Raw genomic sequence first — 26,752 nt, forward strand, 5'->3', positions numbered from 1 at the left:
CTGAAAAGCAAGTATATCAACAAAGACACATACATTAACTCAGGATTATATTGAAAACTCTTCCTTATGTCTAAATTGGCAATTTTGGGAAAACTGATAAAAACGTACTGCGAAAGGGGGTGCGCAATGTTACAGTTTTGATGCGCCTTTGAAAAGTAGAAGGCGCAATTGTTGAAGACCGACTTTGAAAAATATTCTATGGACATTACGGAGTTAACAGAAGACTGAGGTGGAGGAACATGAAGAACAGGGCGACAGTCGTCAGATGTAGGCAAATCGTTTATAGACAGGACAGAGGACGCAGATGAATCTCCTTGACATCGCAGATGATGTGGAAGTGCACGTACATGTAAGAGGGGGCGGTTTTGACGATCTCACTGAACACTTCTGTTGACTGGATAAATCGCTTCGGTGCCCCGACATAAACATGATTTAGCGTGCTTGGAAACCGACATCACTCATGGCTGCTGTGGCACGCAAGCAGTGCGATGTGTAGGACTTAATGCATTTCGACGACTCACAAATCCTGTGAATGACCTTTTTGCTAAAGTCTAATGTCAGTGTCTAGCTGTAGGTAGAATTCCGCATCACCAGTATCAAAGTTGCCAAATTCAGCCATTGTTTACATAAGGATGACCAGGATATGTAGCAGACGAAATTTTAGACATACATTAGTAAGACATTGTTTTACAGAAATGTTTTTATTATTGATGAAAGTTCACTACTTGGAATACAAATAAAATCATAAATACTTTTTGCGATGTCGATTTCATATATTGATAGATTTCTGTGGTAAGCGAGAGCGATGGCTAGATGTGTATTGCCTTAGTAAAAGTAGTACCTGTAACCTACTTTTAACAAATGTTCATACGCACAGCCGTTCATACGCACAGCTGTTGACCCCGTTTAGGTATTTATACACTGATAGATATGTATTGCTCGTAATAGTTTTACATAAAAGAAAACAGTTGAAAATGTAAATATTTGCTTACAAATGCAAAGACCGAATCACTATAAATCTGTTAGGCGTATGAACACTATCGAGCATATCGTCTGCATCTAGCATCTCAGTCCACAGGAAGCGGTGATTTTGTAATACTAACAGTAGGGGTCTTATTATTATCCTTTATTAAGGGGTGGTATGGTATAGAACCCTAATACTACTATTACAGACAAAATTACCAGTTCCTGTGCTCAGCCGCACGTGTGCAGAATAAAAAGGGCTTTGTTGTCCATTCCCGTCTCAGACAACACAAGTTCACAACATGGCCGACTAACACCTATAGTGTATAGGTATAGTACCTACGCTGTTTACAATTAGATAGATTTGAAAAGATATAAACTGTTTAAACCCAGTTCAAATTGTAAACTTTGTTAATGAGTTGATGATTATGATATTTGATTAAAAAACAATTCAAGAATTGGACTATTGAAAATTTTCAGCATTGCGCACACTTTTCTTTGACGTTACTTACCCATAGAATTAGACAGGAGATTTAAGATATAAATGAAAAATGCACACATTAAAAAAGGTTTCAAAAAATGTGAATATAAGCAATGAATTATTATTGTCTCATAACTGCAAACAAATTTTCATAACGCGCTAACGCGAGTTATTCAATTTGTATGCACACACTGTTGCAGTTATGAGACTACATCTTTCAAAAAATAATAACTTTCCTTTCGATTAATCCTTTACATAAAGACCTACATATCTCTAAAAAAAAAAAATAAATTGGATTACAAAATAAGAATATAAAAAATACAGAATGTTTATATTGTTTGAATTATTAGGGTATAAAAACAATGGTAGGGTGCGATAGTTATAGCAAACAATGATTCTGCTACTTTAATTTCACCATAATACAAAAAAAACCTAATCATTTTTTACTTATATAAAAACATAGTCTACCTTTGCAATCTGTATAAACATTCTCAATTTTTCCGATTCCCAGATGTCCATCGTTGTTGAAAAGGAAGCTGTAGATATTCGAAATTTTCAGTGACACTAATAACTTGTTATCCATGCCAGATAAGTCCTGTATGTTTGCTTTTTTGATGTCTACAACAATGAACAAGAGAACCCACGATACATATAAACGTAATTAGATATTGTAAAGGGTGAATAAGAGAAGTTTAGGTTAAGATATTCAATCGATAATACAGAAATGTAGCTTCAAAATACAATGTAGTTTGGGATTGATTTGACTCCCTAAAAGGACTTTACATTTCAAAATAAACTTGACCTCATTTTAATGAAGTACGGCTTTTTCGAAACATTCCCTCCGATTTTTTATACTTTGCTGAAAAACGCTAACATTTCCTTGTGATTTTCCTATCCGGGTATATACATCTTCTCAAGTCAAGGGATTGTAACCCACCACATCTCTCACAAACTATTGGGAAATATTTTTGAGAAATGTGTAAATGATCACAAATCCTTGACTTGAAAATTCGGCCCATCCGCGAAGCAAACTTGAAAATTCGGCCCATCCGCGAAGCAAGGCTCTAAAAGTAATAAGTATATGAAAGAAAAAAGAAAATTACTCAATTATGCCGATTCCATGACGTTTCTCAATTTTAGGTGTCAATCACAGAATTATAACCAAGTAGCATCACTTCGAACGGCAGAACTTGTTTCAACTCTATAGTGCTTATATATACTTGGAGTCTACAGTTCTACAGGTTTATATGTTCAAGGGTCTACAGGTCGTCAGGTCTACGAGTCGACAGCTTAATATATTTAAGAGTCTACGGGTCGACAGGTCGACAGATTAATATATGTAAGGGTCTACGGGTCGACATGTTAATATTTAAGGGTCTCCGGGTCGACATCTTGATATTTGTGAGGGGTTTATATACTTCTATTTAATACATAACACCTTGAAAACCTGTATACTATACAATCTGTACAGCAGTAGACATGTTTACTAGTCGACGTGTAGACCAGTCGACCTGTACACCTGTCGACCTATATACCTGTCGACCTGTTCACGTGTAGACCTGTCGACATGTGGAACGTGTCGACCCTGTATTACTGAACCTTTAGCCCAACTGTACCTTTGTACTAGGAGATCTGTATACTTTTGTCATGCTGTAGACATCATTTACTTATTCTCTTTAGAGAAGTCGAGAGGCATAGCCTTCATCGACTTCTCTTCGCAAGCATTCATATTTTGATTCTGGAAAACGTGTAAATGCCGGAGTCGGTGACGGTTTAAGCTTCGACCAACGTTTCGACTCAGATGTGCCTGGATTTACGCAATAGACAACTTGTTTTCAAACATTTAGCAGTAATGCACAAAACTGTCACAAGGAAATCAACACTTACTTGCTTTTAATCTATTTTCAACATGTCCCATGTCCCGGGTTTACGTTAACTGGTCTTGGGAGCTGTCACAATAGGGGACCAGTTAAGAGAAAGCAGGCTGACGTAAACAGAGTTGTGATTTAAACCCGGGACAGGGGCATGTTGAAAATGGATTAAAAGCAAGTAAGTTTTGATTTCCTTATGTCGGTTTTGTGTATTGTTATTAAATGTTTGAAAACAAGTTGTCTATTGCGTAAATCCAGGCACATCTGAGTCGAAACGTCGGTCGAAGCTTAAACCGTCACCGACTCCGGCATTTACACGTTTTCCAGAATCAAAACATGAATGCTTGCGAAGAGAAGTCGATGAAGGCTATGCCTTTCGACTTCTTTAAAGAGAATAATCATCTACTATAAAACTGAATTAGTAAAGTACTTTTTATGAGTCGAATTACTTCTGGAACATACGGGAAAAATACACTAGAATTACAAATACACATATCTTATCGGATTTTTGATGAACCGAATTACTCCTTATAAACATATTGTAAATATACACAGGGACTACAAATACGTATACCATACTTGATCCGAGATATTCTCTACATACATTCACTGAAAATTCTGTGAGTCGTATGGGCGCCGCTCAACTACCGGCATCCTTGGTTGTCTCCGTTTTAATTTATATGGACTCGCACAAGAAGTTCCGAGTAATCGGTTCATTAGTCGCGTCAACAGTTATTCGATTGCTTGTCAAACATACAAGATTTTGTCGTGCAATTTGTAATATAAACACTCGTTTGTTCACAATGAATTGTATAATTATTATCGTAACATATTTTAGGAAAGCATTATATAGAAAACAGTAATACGACTAAATAGATGAACGAGCTGATGAGTTTCTATAAATGAACATTGAAGACTGCGGTATGTCGAAAAACCAGTACATATCATAAAGTAAGTAAATTGTTTGGGAAATACAACAAACATTTTTGATAAGCAGATAAGGTTTGTCATACTTTCATTTGTATTTTTTGTTATGACGTTAAAGAACCCTCACTGCTACAGCCGTAAGCGCTGAGCATAGGTCTAAATTTGTGGTACTTCACCTACAACTGGTGACGTTTCAGTACGAGTGAAAAATTCTCAACGGGACGTAAACAGACATAATACACTGTTTACATCGACTGCGTTATTTATATTCCCCGCGTTAAATGAATAGGCTGCCTATAGTCGTGTTGCAAGATGTAAAGAAGCTATCAAATATATGGAAGAAACTATATTGTGTTAGATAATGAAAATTTCAAGATAGATACCATCAGGATCCTCCTCCCAAGCTAAAAAGAAATAAAACAGTTCATTGATACTGATGAACACAAATTTTCAATCTTTTTATCAAGTACTTTAAAAGAATGCGAAGAGACAACTAATATCTTTTAAAAAAGGTGGGATAAAAAAGATTGACCATTTAAAAGAAGTATTCAATTATTGACGAAATATTAACCATACCTTCTAAAATTTCCCTCAAACAAAAGAGAAGTTTGAAGAATGTGTATTTTTCTCCTCGAGTTCTACATATTGTCTGTCAATGTAAAAGACAACGTCACAGCAAATATATTATTAAGTTTGTATTCAGGTTTGTATGCAAGGTTTGAAATTCATAAGTTAGTGGATTTAGAAAACACTCAGAAAAGTGTCAATATCACTCTCATAAGTTAGTGGATTTAGAAAACACTCAGAAAAGTGTCAATATCGCTCTCATAAGCTAGTGGATTTTGAAAACACTCAGAAAAGTGTCAATATCGCTCTCATAAGCTAGTGGATTTTGAAAACACTCAGAAAAGTGTCAATATCGCTCTCATAAGCTAGTGGATTTAGAAAACACTCAGAAAAGTGTCAATATCGCTCTCATAAGCTAGTGGATTTTGAAAACACTCAGAAAAGTGTCAATATCGCTCTCAGAACACGTCGTAGAAACGTCCTTTACATAAAATTATCTTAAAAACAGTGTCGAATATGCTTGATAATGGACGCATGATTTCCTCACCATTGTACTCGATTCGTCCATCAAGATGTTCTGAAAAATTTCCACGACTTCTTCATGAGAGACCGGTGGTAATCTCGACACGTCATTAGAGTTTAGAGACACTAGGATATCACAGTCTCTGGTGAAATTAGAAAGAAAAAACAACAAAGGTTATAAAATCATTTACTGTATTCAAAACATAATTGGGTTTTTTTTTTGGGGGGGGGGGGGTAACGTTACGGTAGTTGGTGGTGTAGATATTTTGTTCGGTAAGTTACGGTGTTTGGTGGTGTAGATAGTTTGTTCAGTAAGTTACGGTGTTTGGTGGTGTAGATAGTTTGTTCGGTAAGTTACGGTGTTTGGTGGTATAAATAGTTTGTTCGGTAAGTTACGGTGTTTGGTGGTATAAATAGTTTGTTCGGTAAGTTACGGTGTTTGGTGGTATAAATAGTTTGTTCAGTAAGTTACGGTGTTTGGTGGTGTAGATAGTTTGTTCGGTAAGTTACGGTGTTTGGTGGTTTAAATAGTTTGTTCGGTAAGTTACGGTGTTTGGTGGTGTAGATAGTTTGTTCAGTAAGTTACGGTGTTTGGTGGTGTAGATAGTTTGTTCGGTAAGTTACGGTGTTTGGTGGTATAAATAGTTTGTTCGGTAAGTTACGGTGTTTGGTGGTGTAGATAGTTTGTTCGGTAACGTTACGGTGTTTGGTGGTATAGATAGTTTGTTCGGTAACGTTACGGTGTTTGATTGTATAGATATTTTTCGGTAACGTTACAGTGTTTGATTGTATAGATATTTTTCGGTAACGTTACAGTGTTTGATTGTATAGATATTTTTCGGTAACGTTACAGTGTTTGATTGTATAGATATTTTTCGGTAACGTTACGGTGTTTGGTGGTGTAGATAGTTTGTTCGGTAAGTTACAGTGTTTGGTGGTGTAGATAGTTTATTTGATTACGTTACAGTAGTTGGTGGTGTAGATATTTTTTGGTAACGTTACGGTAGTTGGTGGTATAGATAGTTCGTTCAGTGACGTTATGGTGATTGTTGATAGAGATAGTTTGTTCAGTGACGTTACGGTGATTGGTGGTAGAGATAGTTTGTTCAGTGACGTTACGATGATTGGTGGTAGACATAGTTTGTTCAGTAACGTTATGATGGTAGGTGACGTACACATAGTGTGTTCGGTAATGTTACGGTGATTGTTTAATAGGGGTGTATTATAGCGAGCGCAGGCTCGTACTGCGAGCTCTAATGACTAGAGCGCGGGAAATAATCCGAGCTAAATCTCAACCTCTAACAAGAATTTTTTTTTTGACGCCAATCCCAGAAGTCCCTCGTACAAAATGGCGGATGGTTCGATTCGTAAAATAATAATAAAAAAAAAATCTTTGAAGTATTACAAACCTTTCTTATTTGAAAGGAAAGGATGAAAATCATATTCTTCCCCCTTTCTTTTTCTTTTTAAAATATTGTCTAAAGAAATGTAAACAGTCACGTCACAACTACCAGGCTACGTCACAACACGCTCGTTGCATTTCCCGCTAAACTGGTTCCTACATTGGCGAGAAGAGCAAGACATGACAGTAATCCTACGTATTGACAGTGAACCAGATCAGTTTTCCTTGTTTTCAATATAATTTTTTTGAAAATGTATTCAGATATGCTGCGCTCGCCCCAACGGTCACACCGTAATCATATTACAATTACAGCTGTAGTATCCTCGTGGTTCTCGGCCCAGGGATGATGCTTTGAACAAATTGTTATCTACGCTATATGTGAATACTTGCATTTCAATTGAAAAATGCACCTTTGTGGTTTTTCAGAAGACTTTTGAAAAATTTCAAAAGAATTCCTTCAAATTATATTGTATAACTCTAAATCACTTAGGCGGTCCCTCTCTCTCCCCAGGAATCATAATATGGACAACCCTCAATCTAAACGAAATGTGGATGTTTGCTTATCAATTTTTGCCTTTGTGGTTCCTTTAGAGGAGTTTCCAAGATCTTTGAACCTCTCTTGTAGTCCCACCTTAAGCTTTAATTTATAATAGCGAGCGAAGCTCGTGTCGCGAAGCGACGCGACGAGCTCGCTCCAATGATTACGCATATGAGTCACATGATTTGCTCTTCATCAGCTGAAAAAAGATGAGTATTACCCATAATGCTTCTGGAAAAATGTCGCCGTCACGCGGTATACTTCATGGACAAACCCGTAATTAAAATAATTAGATTGTTTAGAAAGTACCATAAACGTTTTTAAATTCCAGACAAGCTTTCTTATAGCTTCAAACGTTTTGTTTTTGCTTGGTTTGAGAGAAGAAGAAAAAACATTGCAGCTAATATGACGTCACAATATAACTGTTTACATCCACCGCGTTATATTTCCCGCGTTAAATGAAGAAGACGCGGATAAAATGTCTATAAGTCGTGTTGCAAGATGTTAATGGGCTTCGATTGTCTCAACGGTCACACCGTACAACATAATATGTATACGGTGTGACCGTTGGACCGAGCGAAGCATGTAATGGTCATTGGAGTGTCCCAAGTGGTAATCATAATTCCGTTAAGTATATGGTAGGTATTGATTCATTTAAAAATATATATTTTTAATGAAATTTTCCTTGCGCTAAAAACCCAGTAACATCTCATATATATGGGGACAACAGTTTTACAGGATCCGCCTATTCATTGAACGCGGGAAATAAAACGCAAGGCGACGTAAACTGTGTATTGTGACGTCACATTTAGCCTCAACCTTTTTCAAAGCAAACAATTATAAACAACAATAATACATTCCGTATGCAATGAAAAAGGCCGTTATAAAACTAAACAAAATTAACCAATAAATTCAAAATGGTAAAAATGTAACCGTAATTTTATCGTATATTCTTATTTAAAGAAACTCATGAACTCGTTCATCTATTTAGTCGTATTACGGTTTTATATGTAATTATTTGCTAAAACCTGTTACAATGATAATTATACTATTCACTTTGAACAAACTCAATGTTTAAATTACGAATTGCACGTCAGAGTCTTCTATTATTGGCATTCAAAATAAAACACGAATAACTGTTGAAGCAGGTGATGAAAAAATAAATGGCGGCGCCCATATGGATCACGAAAATTTCAGTTAACGTATATAGAGATTGTCTCTTTTTCTTTTGCTGATTTTTACTTTTTTCTTTTACATACGTGTTACCTTTAGAACCTTGCTTCGCGGACGGGCCTTCGGCCCGTCCGAGCTTCGCTCGGTATTACCGAGCGAAGCAAGGCTCTAAAGGTAACACGTATGTATTTAAAAAAAAAAAATGAAAAAATCAGCAAATGAATAGAGATAATCTCTACATACGTTCACTGAAAATTTCATGATCCATATGGGCGCGGCCATATTGTTTTGTTCATTAGTTGCTTCTACAGTTATTCGTGTTTTAATTTGAATGGCGAAATTACAAGACTGACGTACAATTTGTAATTCAAACACTCAGTTTGTTGAAAATGAATAGTATAATTATTGTTGTTACAGTTTTTAGCCAATCATCAAATAGAAAAATATGAATACGACTAAATAGATGAACGAGTTCATGAGTTTCCATGAATAAAAAATATAGGTATGTTTACGCCTACCTTTTTACCACATTGAATTTGTTGATTAATTTTTGTTTAGTTTTAACTTTCTTTCAAATATTGCAAACGGGATGTATAATGTTGTTTGTAATACGGAACTTTCGGGATGTGCCGGAACGACCGATTATATTGGACGTTTACACACCACGGTCACGTGATAATAACCAATTGTAGGGCAAAGTTGACATCGATACAAGTAAAGCTATTTTAAAAAGCTTGCCGTCTTTAGCAGCAACTCTAAAGAGCGAAGTTGAATTATGTCCCTTGTCTTCATTATTGAATTGAGCTAAAATAAATAATCTCACGGACATGATGCCTACAAAGCTGTGTCCTGACTCCCATTGTAAAAGTTTGTATTTATGAAGGGTATATGTACTGGAAATCAAAATCACTGTTCCCTGTATTAGCAGGGTTGCAAATAACCACTCGCAAATGCGAGTAATTTTATCTGTGGGCGACAAAATCTTAAGGATCTTATCGCCCACATGGCGAGTAAAAATTTTGTCGGATTTTTCCGGAACCCGACCGGGGTTTGACTCTACTTTTAAATGCACTTTCGTTTTCACTATTTGCTACCGATAAAACGTTTTCTAGAGACAGACTGTTCATTGGATCAACGTCATAAGAAGACGCGCGATTAGATTCACGATGTGGAAATTTATACAGGGGGTACCTAACCCAGTAGAAAAAAGAAAAGCAGACTGCAAGGAGTACTTCGTTGAGTATGACAGGAAAAGAGCAAGAAATTTTAGTGCAAAATGGACAGAGAATAGAACATGGCTGCTCAATACCGAAGCGGGTATGATATGTAAATGGTGCAGTAAACATTGTCATTGTAGTGATCCTAAATCAAGTTTTATTAAGGGTTGTCAATCTTATAAAATAGACGCAATTGTGAAACACGAGGAATCAAAAATGCATGTTAGATCAAAAGAAATTGAAGAACAGTTGCAGAAACCGGTTCAGAAATCAGAGGCAGCAATTACAATGGTTACATTAAATAAATGTAACACAGAAAAACTAGAAAAAATGAGACTGAAAGTGAATATGACATTGATAGTGAGGATGAAGAGAGAGTATTTGAGAGATTGCAGGAATTGGAAATGGAAACTGAGTTCAATTAAATTAAAACATCATGTAAAAAGTTTTTTTTCTTCTTTGTTATTGCTTTCAACATTTCATTGAAAATGTGGGCCCCAAAATATCAATGTGGGCTAGTAAAACTTGTTAAGTTAGGAGCCCACATGGCCCCTGGATTTTTAAAATTATTTGCAACCCTGATTAGCACTGATTAAAGCCTCTATATTAAATGAAACTGAGATTTTCAGTGTGTATATCAAAATATTTATTTTTTAACAAAGTTATGAAACAAAACAAACTAAAAAGATTTAAATTGCTCAAATTTGCATTAAAATTATTCTTGCATATTGTACAGTACAACTGCTTTAGAAATTAACCAGGATAAAGACCTGAGAATATTGTAATAGTTTTGCCAAAAATTATATCATAAAATACATAGAGTTTGATGGAAAAGATTAATAATTGTTATTCAAATTTGAGCAATTGTAAGGAAAAAAAATATTCTGAAGGAATAGGATAGTTTTAGAACAGATGTGTTGAAAAAAACCAAAAACTTTAAGTTTACCTGATACAGACAGTCTAAACTTACAGCAGGGGTAATTTTAAGCAACATAATATGTAATGAAATGTTACTATCCGTTTACTGTACAATACTCCGTTTACCTGATCAGGATATGGGGCTCACGGCGGGTGTGACCGGTCAACAGGGGATGCTTACTCCTCCTAGGCACATGATCCCACCTCTGGTGTGTCCAGGGGTCCGTGTTTGCCCAACTATCTATTTTGTATTGCTTGTAGGAGTTATGAGATTGATCACTATTCGTTATCTTCACCTTGCATCCTATTCCTTCTTAAGATTAGCAAAGTTCTCAAATGCCACTGATAATACAAACAAAAATGGTTGCATTGGAATCACTGATTGTCAATTAAAATTATCCCAAAACACAAGCAATCAAAACAAAAAACGGCGAGTTTTTCTGTTTGTATGCAAAAATGAATACATTGCTGTAAATGAAGTAACCATAGAAATGCTTTGTATTAGTTGATTTTAAAAAAGTAATGTGTCAATTTCATGAATTGCATTTTTCTTTTGTTCGTTTTGTCGATTTTTTTAAGATTGAAAATCTTGAAAAATTGTTAAGTCGTACGAAAATTAGAACACCAGAAAATTATCTCCCTTGCCTTGAAGAGCATTTCAACCAATGAAATAATTGAAAATTTTCACTTCATGCACTTTCTACCAATGAAAAAAGAGAGGAAGTGCAAAGTCCGAAGACTGTAAAACACTTCAACTCTGTATACCGTCTTCCAAGGAAGACGGTAACAAATGGTGTTTAGCTATCACCACGGCCCGTAAAGAGCTACGAGCAATCCCACGATGACGATCCGAGTCACTATTGGTGCCTAGTACCTGGGTGTAAATTAGATGGAGGGGAAAAGGTGCATTTAGACGCGCATCATTGGATGCAAGGCGTGAGGTTTTACCGATATCCTCAAGATATTTCCTAGATTTATTTCTCTCGCCAACTCGCATATTTTAATCAAATGCATTTTCCTATAAAATGGTTGTAGTAATTCCTTTCTTTCAAAGATAGCATTTAAATGCAGGAATTTGATAGCAATTGAAGAATTCCATGTTTGTTTACTTTGTTGTTATTGTAATCCGGAAGTGACATGCCCTACAATTGACGTTCAACGCGCGATAAAAGTCGAGTGGATCCGTATCTCGAAAGTCCCGTATTGTTTGATTTGAAAGACGAAGAAGTCGAGGCTTATATGTGACGTTACAATGCACGGTTTGCGTCGGCTGGCGTTTTATTCCCCGCGGTAAAGGAATAGGCGGATCCTGTAATTATCCACATATATCCCCCTTTAATATTTAGATGTTAATGGGCGTTTAGCGCAAGGGGAATTTCATAAATAATATATATTTTAAATGCATTATAATTTACCGTACTTAACAGAAGTGTGATTATCACTCCGGACACGCCAATGACCATTTCATGCTTCGCTCGGTCCAACGGTCACACCGTATATATTACATATAGATGCTTATACGTGTATATGATTTGCACATATTGTACCCTTGTGGTTCTGACCGACAATGATAGAGCGTTCGCTTCGTAACCGAGAGATCATGAGTTCGAGCCCCGCTCAAACCTCAGACGTAAACACAGGCAGTAATTGCTCCTTCGCCAAATGCTAGGCATTTAGAAATGAGAATCACGAGTATTTCGGATATTACCTTAAAGACGGAGGTCCCATATCACGACAGACGTTGGCACGTTAGAGAACCATCATTGCTGCCGCCCAGAGCGCTAAGTACAGGGCGACAAATGAAACTCTTGTGATTTTGTACTCGAAATCCAATTTTGTGTGGACTAAAGTGAGTTTGGTTCAACAAAAATGAGTTCAGATAAACAAAATTAATAACAAATCACAAAAATAAATTTTGTCCTACAACATTATCTCTCAGTGAACAAAAGTCACTTTTGCCATGACAAAATTAATTTTTGTAGACAAAATTCAGTCTGGAAATTTACTTTCAGCTTAGGTCGGTTCTAGCAATTAATGTGCACTTAGGTGACACTGCTGTTCGCTTCAAATAAGTTAGTTGACTGTTAAACTAACTCTCTATCATTATCAATTTTGCATTGCTTACCGTCATGGTATGAAAATTCCAAAATGACTGTCACTAAATTTTCCGTTCAAATGAAGACTTCCATGGCACTATATTGTATCTCCTGAAATTGAAGAGTTCCTATAGTCTGTTTTATCAAATTACTGATACATAGTATCGCCACATACCTACTGGTATATCGCTACTTTTAAATAAATAAAAAAAACTAGGAACTCTTCGATTTCGGGAGATAAAATTTTGCGCCTTGGAAGTCTTCATTTGAACGGAAAATTTAGTGATAGTTTATTTCATGGAATCTACATACTTAGACGGTAAGTAATGCAGCATTAAAGGGACATGGACACGGTTGAGCTGAAATTATTTTAAAAAAAGCAGAAATCATATTAATATTGTCTACTAACAAGAGTTGTCAGACGATAACACAGCTCTCTGGGAAGCGTGACTCTATTTAACCTATCCCCCTTGGTTCAAAATATATAACCAAAGTCAAAGTTTGAAAAGTAATTCAAAGCCCAAGGTCACTAAGTGAACAATCTTGATATTAAATGAAAGGCCTGGCCATGCGGTATCTATGTATGAAATATCAAAGTCATATCCCCTTTGTTCAAAAGAAACAACCAAGGTAAACGTTTTCGAAAACTAGGTAAATGTCCAGAGTAAAAATCATTAGGTAAAAAGCCTTGGTACCAATCAAAAGGTATGGTCATGAGGCATCCATATGTATATGTGGGTGGGGTGGGTGGGGGGTTAAAGCCCTATCCCACTTGGTTCAAATGACATAGCCAAGAATAAAGTTTTTGAAAAGCAGATTAAAGTCGAAGGTTAAGATCACTAGGTCAAAAGTCTTGGTATCGAAAAGGAAGGGCCGGGTCATGAGGCATCTATGTGTGAAATATCAAAGCCATACCCCCTTGGTGCAAACGATATATTAAAGTTCAAGGAAAAGGTCACTAAGTCACAATTCCTTGTACCAAATGGAAGACTTGATCAATGTGTAAAATATTAAAGTCATATCCCCTTGGTTCAAAAGGTTAAAGTTTTGGAATGGTAGGTTCAAAGTCCAAGGTAAAGGTCACTAAGTCACAAGTCTTGATATCTGATTGTAATGTACAGCGCTTTTATTTAGCGTCTTCAACATTCACAACTCTGTTGACATGCGATTAAGTTTCTCAGTTTATAATCCAACTGTCACGGATGTACATGCATCTATTCATTTGATAATCACGAATCAAATTTCAGTTCCTAAGTTACTTTAATGCATTGTAGGGAAAAGTCCGGAAAACCACATTCGGCACAAAGTCCCACAAATCTTGTAAACAAAACCTCAACTATTACGAAACTTAAACTTGATCTGTAAACATACAGAGGTAAACCACATACCAAATTTTCAGCTCCCTCATTCAAAGCATGATAAAAAGGAAAGTCCGAAAAATTATATTCAATACGAAGTCCCATAAATCTCATAAAAATCACTGAACTGTGACGAAACTTAACTTCATCTGTCCAACATGCAGTAGTAAAGTTCCAGCTTCCTAAATAAAAGCATGATGAAAAAAGGCCCGGAAACTAAATTGTTACAGACGGACGATGGGTGATCAGAAAAGCTCACATCTTAGATGAGCTAATAACTAGAATCAATATTATAAAGTAAAATGAAAATATACAAATGGAATTGTAAAAGTAAAATTGCAAAGTTTAGATTACCACAATTCTCTTTTCCTTTTACATTGTAATCAAGTCTTATACTTCTATATAATGGATACAAGATATTATAGGGATTCAGTATTGTATCTGATATATATATATACTTGGAAATAGTGTTTAAGGTGACTCCATACTAGCAGTTTTATCTGATACAAGTTTAAAAAGTGTATTTATTTCCATTTATTAGAGCTAAAACTAATGAATTAGCAAATAAAATTGATAGGTCATCACATTTTTTAAGATGCAAGACATACATAAACAGAATCATATATCAACATCAGAAAATTGTAATTTTCCTTAAACAGCATTATCAAAATCATAAAAACTGATTATGACGATATAATAGCATTCATAACAATTGCATGAAACTGTTCCTTCACAAAAATGTTAAAAAAAAAAAATATATAATGGAAATCTATGGCATAATAGTCTTGATAAAGATATTAAGAAAAATAGAGTTATTGCCCTTGGATTCAATATTTTTAAACATATCATAGATTATTCATCTATAACTTAGACTTTTCAAATAGTTTACTTTTAACAAGATTTTTTACAATACCTATCAGAATAGACTCCAACAAAATCTATGTTTCTATCATGCATAAATATATATAAATTATCGATTTTGCACAATCTGATGACATCATAGGAGGGTGGAATTACTTTAATCATACCAAGTCAATAAATTTTTTCTTCTAAAACCTAGGTAGACTGTGTGCTAAATTCACTTAAATATTACACTTACTGCTCTCTATCTCGATAATTTCATACGGATCCCTATATTCTCTTAATTTGAAATTTCGCGATATACCAATCTAGATTAGATGAATTTCTAGAAGGTTGAGGAGTTGAAAAACTTCATGATAAGACAAATTCATAACTGTGAAATTTACTAACAGCGTTACAATCGATATTCCAAAAACAGATATTATGAATATTTTACCGGTACGTTTTACTGGTACGTTTGTTAAAATCACTTTGCTTTAATCTTAAGAAGATGTTGAATACATATTAAGTGAAAGGTAAAGATGACGAACAGTAACCAATCCCATAACGTTTATAAGCAATACAAAATAGAGAGTTGGGCAATCACGAAAGTGGAATCAGGTACCTAGGAGGAATAAGCATCTCCTGTCGACCGGTCACACCTGCCGTGAGCCCATTAAGTGCAAAACAATCTAATTATATTTATCAATACATAGGCTCCTACTTTTCTAGTATTTTGTATTTCGTCATAAAGGTACATGTATGTACATAACTGGACATTTTAAAGTAATTCCATCTTCCTTTAATGACACCAGATTTTGCAAAATCAATGATTTATTTACATTTATGCATGATAGGAACATAAATTTTGTTGAAGTCATTTCCGTTAGTTATTGTAAAGGTCTTGTTAAAAATAAACTCTTTCAACAGTTCAAGTTATAGATGAATAATCAATGATGTTTCAAAATATTGAATCCAAGGGCAATAACTCTTTTTATTTATTTCTTTATCAAGTCTATTATGCAATATATTTCCTTTATGGTTTGTTTTTTACAAACATCTTGTATATTTTTGCGAAGAAACAGTTTTGTTGAATTGTTATCAATGCTATCATATCGTCATAACCAGTTTTTATGAAATTTTAATAACGCTGTTTAAGGAAAACTGGTTTTCTGACGGTGATATATGATTTTGTTTATGTATCTCTCGCATCTTAAAAAGTGCGATGACCTATATATTTTATTTGATAATTTGTCAGTTTTACCTCTACTAAATGGAAATAAGAATACCTTTTTAAACCTGTATCTGATAAAACTGCGAGTATGAAGTTACCTTAATGACGTTTACACCCAAGAGCCAACAAGCTAAAGGAAATAGAAAGAAAACAGGTTTTGTCCAGTTGAAATGTAATTATGTATCAGTTACCTAATCAAGAAACTCTTGAACAGAAGTCCACTTGGATCAACTGTCTCAAATCTATGAAGATGTGATCCATCCTTCCTTTTAATCGAAGATATAAATCCGCCTAGCGGCTTCCTACTTCCGATGTCCTGCTCGTCTGTTCGACGAAGAATGAAAACTTCCGACGTGTTGTTTGTTTCCTCGAACTAAAAGTAATATTGAAATCTTAAAACTTCGGTTAGATGTCTAAGAGAGGACACATTTGTAGACTCACTATATAGCCAGTCTTCCATAGGAAGGTCTCGCTATATAACACCCCCTTTGCGGGACCAGCCAAAGGTCAATCAGTGAATAACTGAGTTTTCCTTCTTTACCCATACCAAATGTAAGATACGTGTATTATAAGTAACTGTCAATATTATAGTTAATTATAAAGTTTTCCTTCTTTACCCATACCAAATGTAAGATACATGTATTATAAGTAACTGTCAATATTATAGTTAATCATAAAGTTTTCCTTCTTTATCCATACCAAATGTAAGATACATGTATTATAAGTAACTGTCAATATTATAGTTAATCATAAAGTTTTCATACAAGTTTATATGTTGCCCCATCATGGGGCATTATTTTAGTTGACTAAAATAACAAACATCAAAGCCAACATGGGGAAATAAGGGGGGGGGGGGGGTCACCGCAAGATAACGGACAAGGGATGTACTTGTAGTGAAGTGATGACACGTCTATTGATGGCAGACAAGCTTTTTCGTGAGCAAAGCATGATTTCAAGAGGTTCATTTTCAACTTCGGAACAATCGGAACATCGCTCGGCCTTGTCCGTCAAGTTGAGAAAAAACTTTAGTTAGGTCTTAGAATATAGAACAACTATTTTTATGGTGAAAATATGAACCGCCCCCGGGGTATTATCGACTAAGCAAGACAAATGCGACAGGAACCAAAATGTAATTGCTTTCATTTCTGTTAATCTTTATATCAAATATTTTGAGGTGATCTGTTTTATGTAAGTTCGTACAGTTGTAGTGGAATGAACGTTTTATTCGAGAAATAGCTGCCTCAATTTCACACATGAATTGATATCATGATAAAGTGAAGATAACTAACAGTGATCAATTTCATAATTCCTATCAAGAGGTGGGATCATGTGCCTAGGAGGAGTAAGCATCCCATATTGACCAATCCGTAGTCAAAATCAATAAATAAAGAACGGCCTAACAATTGGAATGAAACACGTCAGATACACTGTAGCATTCAACCTAATGAAAGGTTGTATTTGTGAATTAGCTCATAGAATTAACGAAATGCTGACTATAAACGAGACTGTTGAGACCCCTGTAACATCAGCAGCCTTCCTCGATTTAAAAAAAAGAAGATCATACGCAGAACATGCTCTTGTGTATGGAATCAGCTGAAAGATATAGACACCATATGCAGGTGATAATGGAACATTGCTGCATAAAAATGAGAAGTTGATGACGGAGAATCTGAAATCATCCCATTTGCCATAAAGTTGAGTTGTTAGTTTGCTGTTAACATCTATATGAAATAAAACATCCAAGTATAAAGTAGTTGTTGAAGACTCTGTGGTGTCTTTTATTTCGAGTTATCGAATCGATATATGAAAATGAGTACTGTTAATAGATAAAACGTCGTCGTTATATCTAAATGTCGAATCATTAATGTACAGCCAGAGCAAGTGATGCTTTCTTGGACATGAAATGTCTGAATGAATTTTTATATACCATTACACGACTTGAATAATTTTCTTGTTTTGAAAAAAAAAAACGTAAGATGATGATTGTGATACACAAGACCCTGCTCAAAATAAAAACAAAAATCCTGGGTCTAAATAAACAAGAGAATTCTAGTAATAGAACTGGAAACGGATACATAGCTAAAATGTAAGAAGGGGGGAAAGCGTACTGTCATTTAGGGGGAAATTCTATACTGGGACGGTTATTCCTTGGGGGGATTGGGCCCGGGTTAATTCTTCCTAGGGGGGAATTCTATGCCAGGCTTATCTTTCCGGGGAGAATGTCTATCCCGGGCCCGTTTTTCCCGGGGGGGGGGGGGGGGGTCTCTGCGGGTGGAAATTCTATGCTACAACACCGGTATTCATGACATGCTTCGTGGGTCTCTTTTTTAATCACTAACACTAACAAGATTTCAAGAAATAACTTGGTCAATCTTTGTGATCCACCATACGTTTCATAAAAGACAGTCGATAAAATCGCCATCTATCGTTAAACATAATTTTGAAGACTTCAGATGAACCTTGAGTTTTAGCCAATCATGTTTCTTGCGAGTATGCAGGCGAATCTAACATCTCAATTGAATTGTTGAAATATAAGTATCAGAATTTTTAGGCACAACCGCAAGGACTCCAACAAGTGACCGAAAACTGTAAAAGAGTCCGAGGCAGAACATCAGTTATGATGTCCATAGTAAGCTCCTTTCAAGTGATGTCCATAGTAAGCATGGTAAAGCGTTCACTTCCTAACTGGGAGATCGTGAGTTCGAGCGCCGCTCGTGCCATAACTGCGTCAAATCTAAGACGTTAACATAGGTAGTGATTGCTCCTTCGTCAAACGCTCGGTATTTAGAAGTGAGAATTACGGGTCTTTCGGATATGACCTTAAAAACGGAAATCCCGTGTCGCGGCAAGCGTTAATTGGCACACTAAAGAACCCTCATATCACTGCTACGGCCCTGAGTGCTAAGTGTAGGTCTAAATTTGTGGTACTTCACCTACAGCTCGTGACGTCTCAATGTGTGTGAAATTTTTTTCGACGGGACGTAAAACAAATAAACAATCAATCAATCAACCATAGTAAACTCATATCAATATGTGTATTATACCCACGTTGTAACACGCCATTATCTGATTATGTGTTAAATAAGACGTTTAATTTAATTAGAACATGCAATCGCTCATGGAATTATTCAGAGCTCAGATGTCCAGTCCCGATAATTTCAAAATGCAGAATAAGAGACCGGAATTAAATAACTCACTTGTATTCGCTCGCAGGTGTTTATTCTCCAGATCCTCCTTTTCTCTCTAGCCTCGCCACCTTTGTCCTCTTCGTCGTATTTGATTCTTCTGCATTCGGAAATATTTTCCTCGAAGCTGAATTCCTTCAAAAAATTATTGTAATTCTTATAGGAATTTTTGAAATGATGTTTTGTTTTTGTTTTAAATGCACTTCATATGATGATGTTTAAAATGCAATAAATCAAATACAATGCACAATTCAAAAGAATGCAATATTGCACAATGAGAGATAAACATTCTGCTTACATGAACAATACATTTTTCAATTTCTTTCAGCTCTTCGTCTGCAAGTTCACAGGGCGTTGTTTTCTCAGAGACAGAATCACAGTCGTTGTCGTGACATTGCTATAGCAACAAAATTAAGTTTCATTACAGTTTACTCGCTAACAAATTATAGGGTTATCTTCGCCAAAGAGATGTTTTCGGCGCTGTTTCAATGCATTTTTTTGTTTGTGGTTAGGTGAGATTGTATGGATTTTTCCAAAATAGGTATGTTCGCTGGCGAGAGCTAATATTGTAAGGAATATCAGGACAACTATTACTTGGGCAACTTTTCAGTAAACAAGTACTACGTTACTTATTACTAAGATTATAGTACTACGTTACTTATTACTAAGATTATAGTACTACGTTACTTATGACTAAGATTATAGTACTACGTTACTTATTACTAAGATTATAGTACTACGTTACTTATTACTAAGATTATAGTGTGAGTCCTGGTACAGTTTAGCCTCATTTTTTTTTTTATAGTTGACGGGTGAGGAGGAAACGGAGAAAAAAGGTGGCGATATATTTATATGAAAGTCTTAGTTAGCAAGAAAACCTCAAAATCGTAAACATCCTTCAGTACATACAGTATGAGTTCAATTCATCGGTTCAACATTGCATATACATCTTTCCATGTACTAATAACTGTTTTATTTGATAATAATGCGATGTCCAGAAATCGGGGAGGGGGGTGAGAGAGAGAAAAGTGTGTGCGCGTTCGTGGGTGTATGTGTGTGAGTAGCTGCAATAATGTAGCCCTCTCTGATTTTTTTTTTTTTTTTTTTTTTTTAGGGAGAGGGCTACAACTCCTTAGGATCTCCGTAATGGTGCAAATGCGGGAGTGATTCACTCTCGCAACATTTGCGCTCATTCTAAACATTTCCTGACTTTCTTTACGTAAATAAAATGATATTCTATGTTTCTTAGTCAATATATAAATTTACAACCTGCAACTTAAGGTGGGTCGATCCTCATGTGACTTATCAATATTAATGGTTAAAAGTGGAAAAACTGTATTAATTTCCACTCAATATAGTTTAATCTAATCAATAACCAAAGAAAATGTATATGTTGCCACCCTTTTAAAGATGTCAGACATACAAAAACAGAAGTATATATCAGCATAAAAAAATTGCACATTTTCGTTGAACAGAATGATGAAAATTAATAAAAACTTGTTGAAATGACAAATTTTAAATGTCAACAGTTTAAGAAATCTGATAATTCATAGATATGATATGTCTTACGGCGTGACCGTGCTTGAGGGCGAAGCAAAAAGTATTGGCATTAGTATCTATATCCTAAACAAGACAACAATCAACCCAAAGTTAGCATGAGGACAGAGCTTCATCAAAGCATCCTAATTTTGGACATTTGATCCGCCTATATATTGAACGCTGGAAATATAACACAATTGATGTAAACAGTACATTGTGACGTCATATTCAGCGTCGTTATTTAGCAAATTAACAAACATAGCGTTTGAACCAGGGTAGACGAGATTCAAAATGGAGGAATACATGTCCACGTACTTTTTCATATATTTTCCTTTTAAACATGTAGATACGAGTTACCTATAAGGAGAGCTCCTCTCTCACGGCCCTTCGGGCCGTGAGAGGGCTTCGCCCTCTAATAAAAATTAATTGTGGATATTAGGGAAAGCATTGTGTCATAGACATGCAGTAGAGGAAATTCCAGCATAGGAGTTATTGCCCTTGACAACATTTTTAAAATTATAGATAATTGATTATCTATGGAAATTTAAAACTTTTTCAGTATCAAGTTTACCAATTGTTTTTTTTATTTTATTCAGTGAATAAAGTTCCTCTGAAAGATATATTACAATCATGTGCAAAATTTAAATAGATAAAGATTTTGCAAAAACCTATGACATCACAAGAGGATAGACCAACCTTAAGATTTGTGAGGCTCTATTCTACCGTTTTCAACAATTTCGATAAATTCCAATTTCTCGATTCATATTTGTGCGCCATGTTTGATGTACTGAAGTATAAACTTCCGATTGTCAAGTCATTTGCATATGCCATATTAGGTAGTATTTACATCAATGGACAAGTATGGAGGCGAAAGCTATTTCGTCGGTATTGAAAAGGTTTGAATTTAATATCAAGTTAAAACCGAACAGCCGAGTGTAAATTATTTCTGCAACAATATGATTTTCCTTTCTTTGTCGAAGTGGCTCGAGTAACTACATTTTCGCGCTGATTGTCAATGTTTAGGTTTTTCATTAGATTCACCTACGAGATCTTGCGATAACAAGCATGACGGAGCAGACGAAGAATTTTGCATGCTGTACATTGTATTTAATGAAAAACACCTTTATTAGACATGCCCGAGCACAAAGTTGGTACTCCTTTTGGTGTAAACAACATTTGGGACTAATACACAGAGTTTATTATCGGTTATTCATAAAATTATTTTGCACCATTACGGAGATCCTATGGAATTGTAGCCCTATCCCGAAAACGTCAGAATTAAAAAAAATTGGATAGGGCTACATTATTGCAGCTACTGTGTGAGGTACTTTGAAGTCTAGAAGATATCGTAGCCTGGTGTCCTGTCCCTGCTTTGCTCTGCTTCGCAAGGGCTAAGTGACTACAATCGATTCAGGGCAGAATCGCCCTGGATCATCTACGCATGCGTATCTAAAAATTGGAAAATGCTCCTGTGCATTCTGACTACATGGGTTTCAGGGACTGTGCATAGTATAGTTCACTCTTCGAGCAAAATTTATACACAACAACACATAGTTTAAACGTAAACTGCTTTCCAAATTACAAGTATTTAGTTCACTGCTTGAAAGCTTCTCTGCCATCTTCAAGTGAAACTAATCCAGAATGCTACGCCTGTCGACCCATCACACCTGCCATGAGCCCATTATCTTTATCTGGCGTAGGTAAATGGAGTAACCCGTAGTCAAGAACGGCGTAACCATCGAATCATTGAAGAACACAAATTGTTTAGAGTAGTTTAGAATATCATTTTGAATGATATGCAGAAGAAAGGGACATGGAAACTTGATCGATTAAAATTGATAGTTGTTTTTTTTTTTGTTTTTTTATAGATAATTGGATTAGATATATGTTTACACAGGTTTACATAGAGTTGTGTTTGTAAACACGGTGTTAATGCGCGCGCATTTCATAAGACTGTAAACCACGTGCGGAGGTCAGAGCTCCAAGACTAAACAAAATTAGACGCTAACTCTTGCATGCACAGGTGGATATAAGATAATCATAGTGAGGTGGATATAATATAATTATAGTGAGGTGGATATAATATAATTATAGTGAGGTGGACATAATATAATTATAGTGAGTTGGATATAAGATAATCATAGTGAGGTGGATATAATATAATTATAGTGAGGTGGATATAATATAATTATAGTGAGGTGGATATAAGATAATCATAGTGAGGTGGATATAATATAATTATAGTGAGGTGGATATAAGATAATCATAGTGAGGTGGATATAATATAAGTATAGTGAGGTGGATATGAGATAATTATAGTGAATTTGGAAGTGAACATCAGACATAGGAGTTTTGAAGCCTTGATTCCATAAATGTAGGAGGTATATATGTATTATTAATTACCTAGTGGTGGTGGTGTTGTGATTGTTTTTGTGTTTTTGTTTTTGGTTTTTGGTTTGAAAGTAGAAGTATACATAAATGTGATGTCTCCTTATGAGTGAAACTGATACCATTTGGTCATTTTGATGTGTCCAAATTTCGGCCTTGAAACCGTCAGAAGGGAGTGTCTTTATTTGATTTTTCTTTGCTTGGTCATGTCACAAAGTGAAATTTATGCTAAATTAAATGTGACATTTTCGGAAGACATTTTCTAAAAGAGGGTGTTGCACAGAAGCGGGAATTTTCCCTAATCGGAGCTCCGTGCCAACATTCGTGACGTAGAACTGACCTTCATTTATATTTATACTCATTGCACATTTGCCATTTAGATACCTGAAGGTAATCTCAGCGAGATTCGTCGAGGCTGGATATTTGGACTGACGCCTCTTCCGAATCTCAGACCACTGTCACATAAAGTGATTCGGGAAATCTTGCCTGAACTTCGGCCGCTTGTTGCGATTAAAATGGGTTAAATTGAATTTCTTGTCCGCTTCAACTTTTCGCCTTAGACATCCTATTAACTCCCTATCACAATGAAACATGCATTTCTTACCTTTACAAGGTATAAATCCCACAGTAATTCAAGTTGGCTATTTTCGAAGCCATTGCAAACGGCCACCATTTCATATTTTACCTTCTCAACACTGGAGAGTTCCGATATACTACTTCATGACAATTTGTACTATGATTGAAAATACAGAACTTGCTTAAAAATTAAAAGCATTAAAAAGAAAACTGTGTAATATTTAATCAATCTATTTGAAGGCGTCCTAAACTATCGGAACTCTTCAGTGTTGAGAAGGTAAAATATGAAATGGTGGCCGTTTACAATGGCTTCGAAAATAGCCAACTTGAATTACTGTGGGATTTACACCTTGTAAAGGTAAGAAATGCATGTTTCATTGTGATAGGGAGTTAATAGGATGTCTAAGGCGAAAAGTTGAAGCGGACAAGAAATTCAATTTAACCCATTTTAATCGCAACAAGCGGCCGAAGTTCAGGCAAGATTTCCCGAATCACTTTATGTGACAGTGGTCTGAGATTCGGAAGAGGCGTCAGTCCAAATATTCAGCCTCGACGAATCTCGCTGAGATTAACCTGAAGGATTCCCCAGTTCTAGGGACAAGCCTAATACATTTTATGTGTCAATACATTATACATGTAGTCTAAAGATAATTTTTTAAATCGTGAAAATTAAATTGTCTTTTTCAGATACAATGTATACGGTTACATGTTACGAGTGTATCAAATATTTAATATTCTATACTACTACAGTCCAAAAGCTCTTATACTCGTATGTTTTATTTTCTACAACCAACAATTGGCAACTGTATATGACTCTGACCACAAAACAATATATGGGAAGTTTAATATGCATTAATAAAATTCAACATTATTCAAAGTACATGCACCTGTAAAATTTGATTCAACATAGGAATTTGCTACTGGAATACATATAAACTCAAACTGTTTAACGGTTATTTACCTCGTTTGGCCTTAAAGTTTTTCATCCAAAGCTTTGCAAAGTTCACAACGGTTTTTCGTAAAAGGCACAATGCCTTTGTCAACAACTTTCATTCAGAAAAACACGCAAGTTCTCGTTAGCAGCCTTGACTATCAAAACACAGGTATTGCATGCTGTATTCGGCGTGTTTGTTGAGTCTTATTCACAAACTAAACAGTGAGTGTCCAGGTTGGAAGCTTATTTCAAACTCGGAACATGGTAATACACAGAGATTTGACATGAAACATTTAGAAAAACTAGAAGCGTGTTTCAATTAAGGGGAAAAAATCTAGATTTAAAAGGAATATGAAAAAAAATATATATGTTCGTGAGGGAGCCGAACCCGGTCGTTTTAAAGATAGAAAACATCTTTACATTTAAGAGTCGACGACCTTTTCCTCTGGACCACACATTACAGAGGAAGATTAACGTACAGGTGAAGTTGAAAATAATACTAAATTTACAAAAAAAATGCCCTTGTGAAACAAAATTTCAAAGCGACAGTTTTTTTTAGAGGAAAACTCGAAGAACATGCTCATGTTAAATTTATTTTGTTTCACGGAGGCAGTTTTTCTGAAATTCGGGGATACCCCTCCATTTTAACGCTAAAAATCATATAAATCGCTTATTGCTTGATTTAAACTCAAAATATTTTGGCTAATTTTGTCAATACACGTCTTATAAACTTATTTTCAAAAATTATTGAATCAAGACATACGTTCCATTTGGTTTTGTCATATATTTGAATAATTTAAATTTTTCGATCTATCATGCAAAACTTAATTATTTCAAAAAATTAACATTAGACGTGCAACACCTTCTTTACAATTGATGTTCCCCTTGTCCCAAAGTGGCCTTCCCCTTTTTCTAAAGTCACGTTCACACATTGTTAAAATGTCTGAATAACATAAAATAAACCAATCCATCGTAAGGTACCCGCAATATTTTTTATTCGCAAGGTACTTGTCAAAGTTTCTATAACATCAATGAGAAAGTAAGTGTTCACATACATGTACTTACAGAATGTGCCTCTGGTGTGATCATAATGGAACCCATATGGTGAGACAGTTTAGGCCTGATGACTGAAGTTATTGAAATGTCAACCATCTGAATTTACATCAGTCGAGCTGTTTTGATGTTCTCCCCGGACGGAAGTGCGGTACATGTATATATCTAGAGTATAATCATAACTTGGTTTGCTTTAATTTCTCAATGAGTTTAATAATAAATATATGTGGTGTCTTCCTTCTGTGCTTTAAGACATCTTTCAGTAGAAATATGGCGAATAAAACAAGCATACATTTTGCTAAAATAACTTTGAAATCAATCTCTTTTTCAATAGATGTGATGCCTCTGTGTGCACCTCTCTCTCTCTCTCTCTCTCTCTGTGTGTGTGTGTGTGTGTGTGTGTGTGTGTGTGTGTGTGTGTGTGTGTGTTTTACTTTATGTATGGAGGGCCGAAAACTGGGGGTGTATTCTATCGTAATGAAAATGTATCTGATTTCTTCAAGCGGAATATTCGAAGATTAGGTTAGTGATCAGAATTGAATATCTTTACAATGCAAACACTCAGCTACTCACGGTTTTAAAGGGAAGCTTAAAATTTAAAAGAGCAATTTTCAACATATGTATGAATAGTTCATTTCTAAAAACATAAGTTGATGATATGTGCTAATGGTATATCATCCAAATATTTTAACTGCAATGTTGATGTTCGCTAAGGAAAAACTTATCCCCATTTTTGCTCTCGTTGGTGGTTGAAGTAGGCAGAAGGAATATGAACTGTAACCAAATTGGCGATGAATTTCATTAATATTCTGGAATGTAAAGCACGGTGCAAATTACGTACATATTTTTTTAAATATAGAATACTGGATGGAACCCCGCGCAAAGAGAAAATGAAAGGTCGTTCAGAATTTTATAAATTCAGTATTGCGAATGTGTTTATCATTACAAAAAGTCGTATCAGTGACTTCTA

The 26,752-nt window shown here is 35.4% G+C and overlaps 1 protein-coding gene across 1 annotated transcript in view; it reads right to left on the minus strand.

The window, feature by feature from the left end:
- Positions 1–25,927, minus strand: part of LOC125650719 (uncharacterized) — a 39,703-nt gene extending 13,776 nt beyond the window's left edge. Inside the window, exons 1-8 of the mRNA XM_048879236.2 lie at positions 25,795–25,927; positions 19,591–19,689; positions 19,305–19,427; positions 16,299–16,480; positions 5,357–5,474; positions 4,819–4,891; positions 4,626–4,646; positions 1,913–2,062 (exon numbers count right to left, since the gene is read on the minus strand). Coding sequence (XP_048735193.1) covers positions 1,913–2,062; positions 4,626–4,646; positions 4,819–4,891; positions 5,357–5,474; positions 16,299–16,480; positions 19,305–19,427; positions 19,591–19,689; positions 25,795–25,881 — 853 coding nt within the window. The 5' untranslated portion in view covers positions 25,882–25,927. The remainder of the gene's footprint in view (positions 1–1,912; positions 2,063–4,625; positions 4,647–4,818; positions 4,892–5,356; positions 5,475–16,298; positions 16,481–19,304; positions 19,428–19,590; positions 19,690–25,794) is intronic.
- Between the last annotated feature and the right edge of the window lie 825 nt (positions 25,928–26,752).

The sequence above is a fragment of the Ostrea edulis genome, chromosome 5 (genome assembly GCF_947568905.1).
Source record: "Ostrea edulis chromosome 5, xbOstEdul1.1, whole genome shotgun sequence".
In the NCBI taxonomy this organism is placed as follows: Eukaryota; Metazoa; Mollusca; class Bivalvia; order Ostreida; family Ostreidae; genus Ostrea; species Ostrea edulis.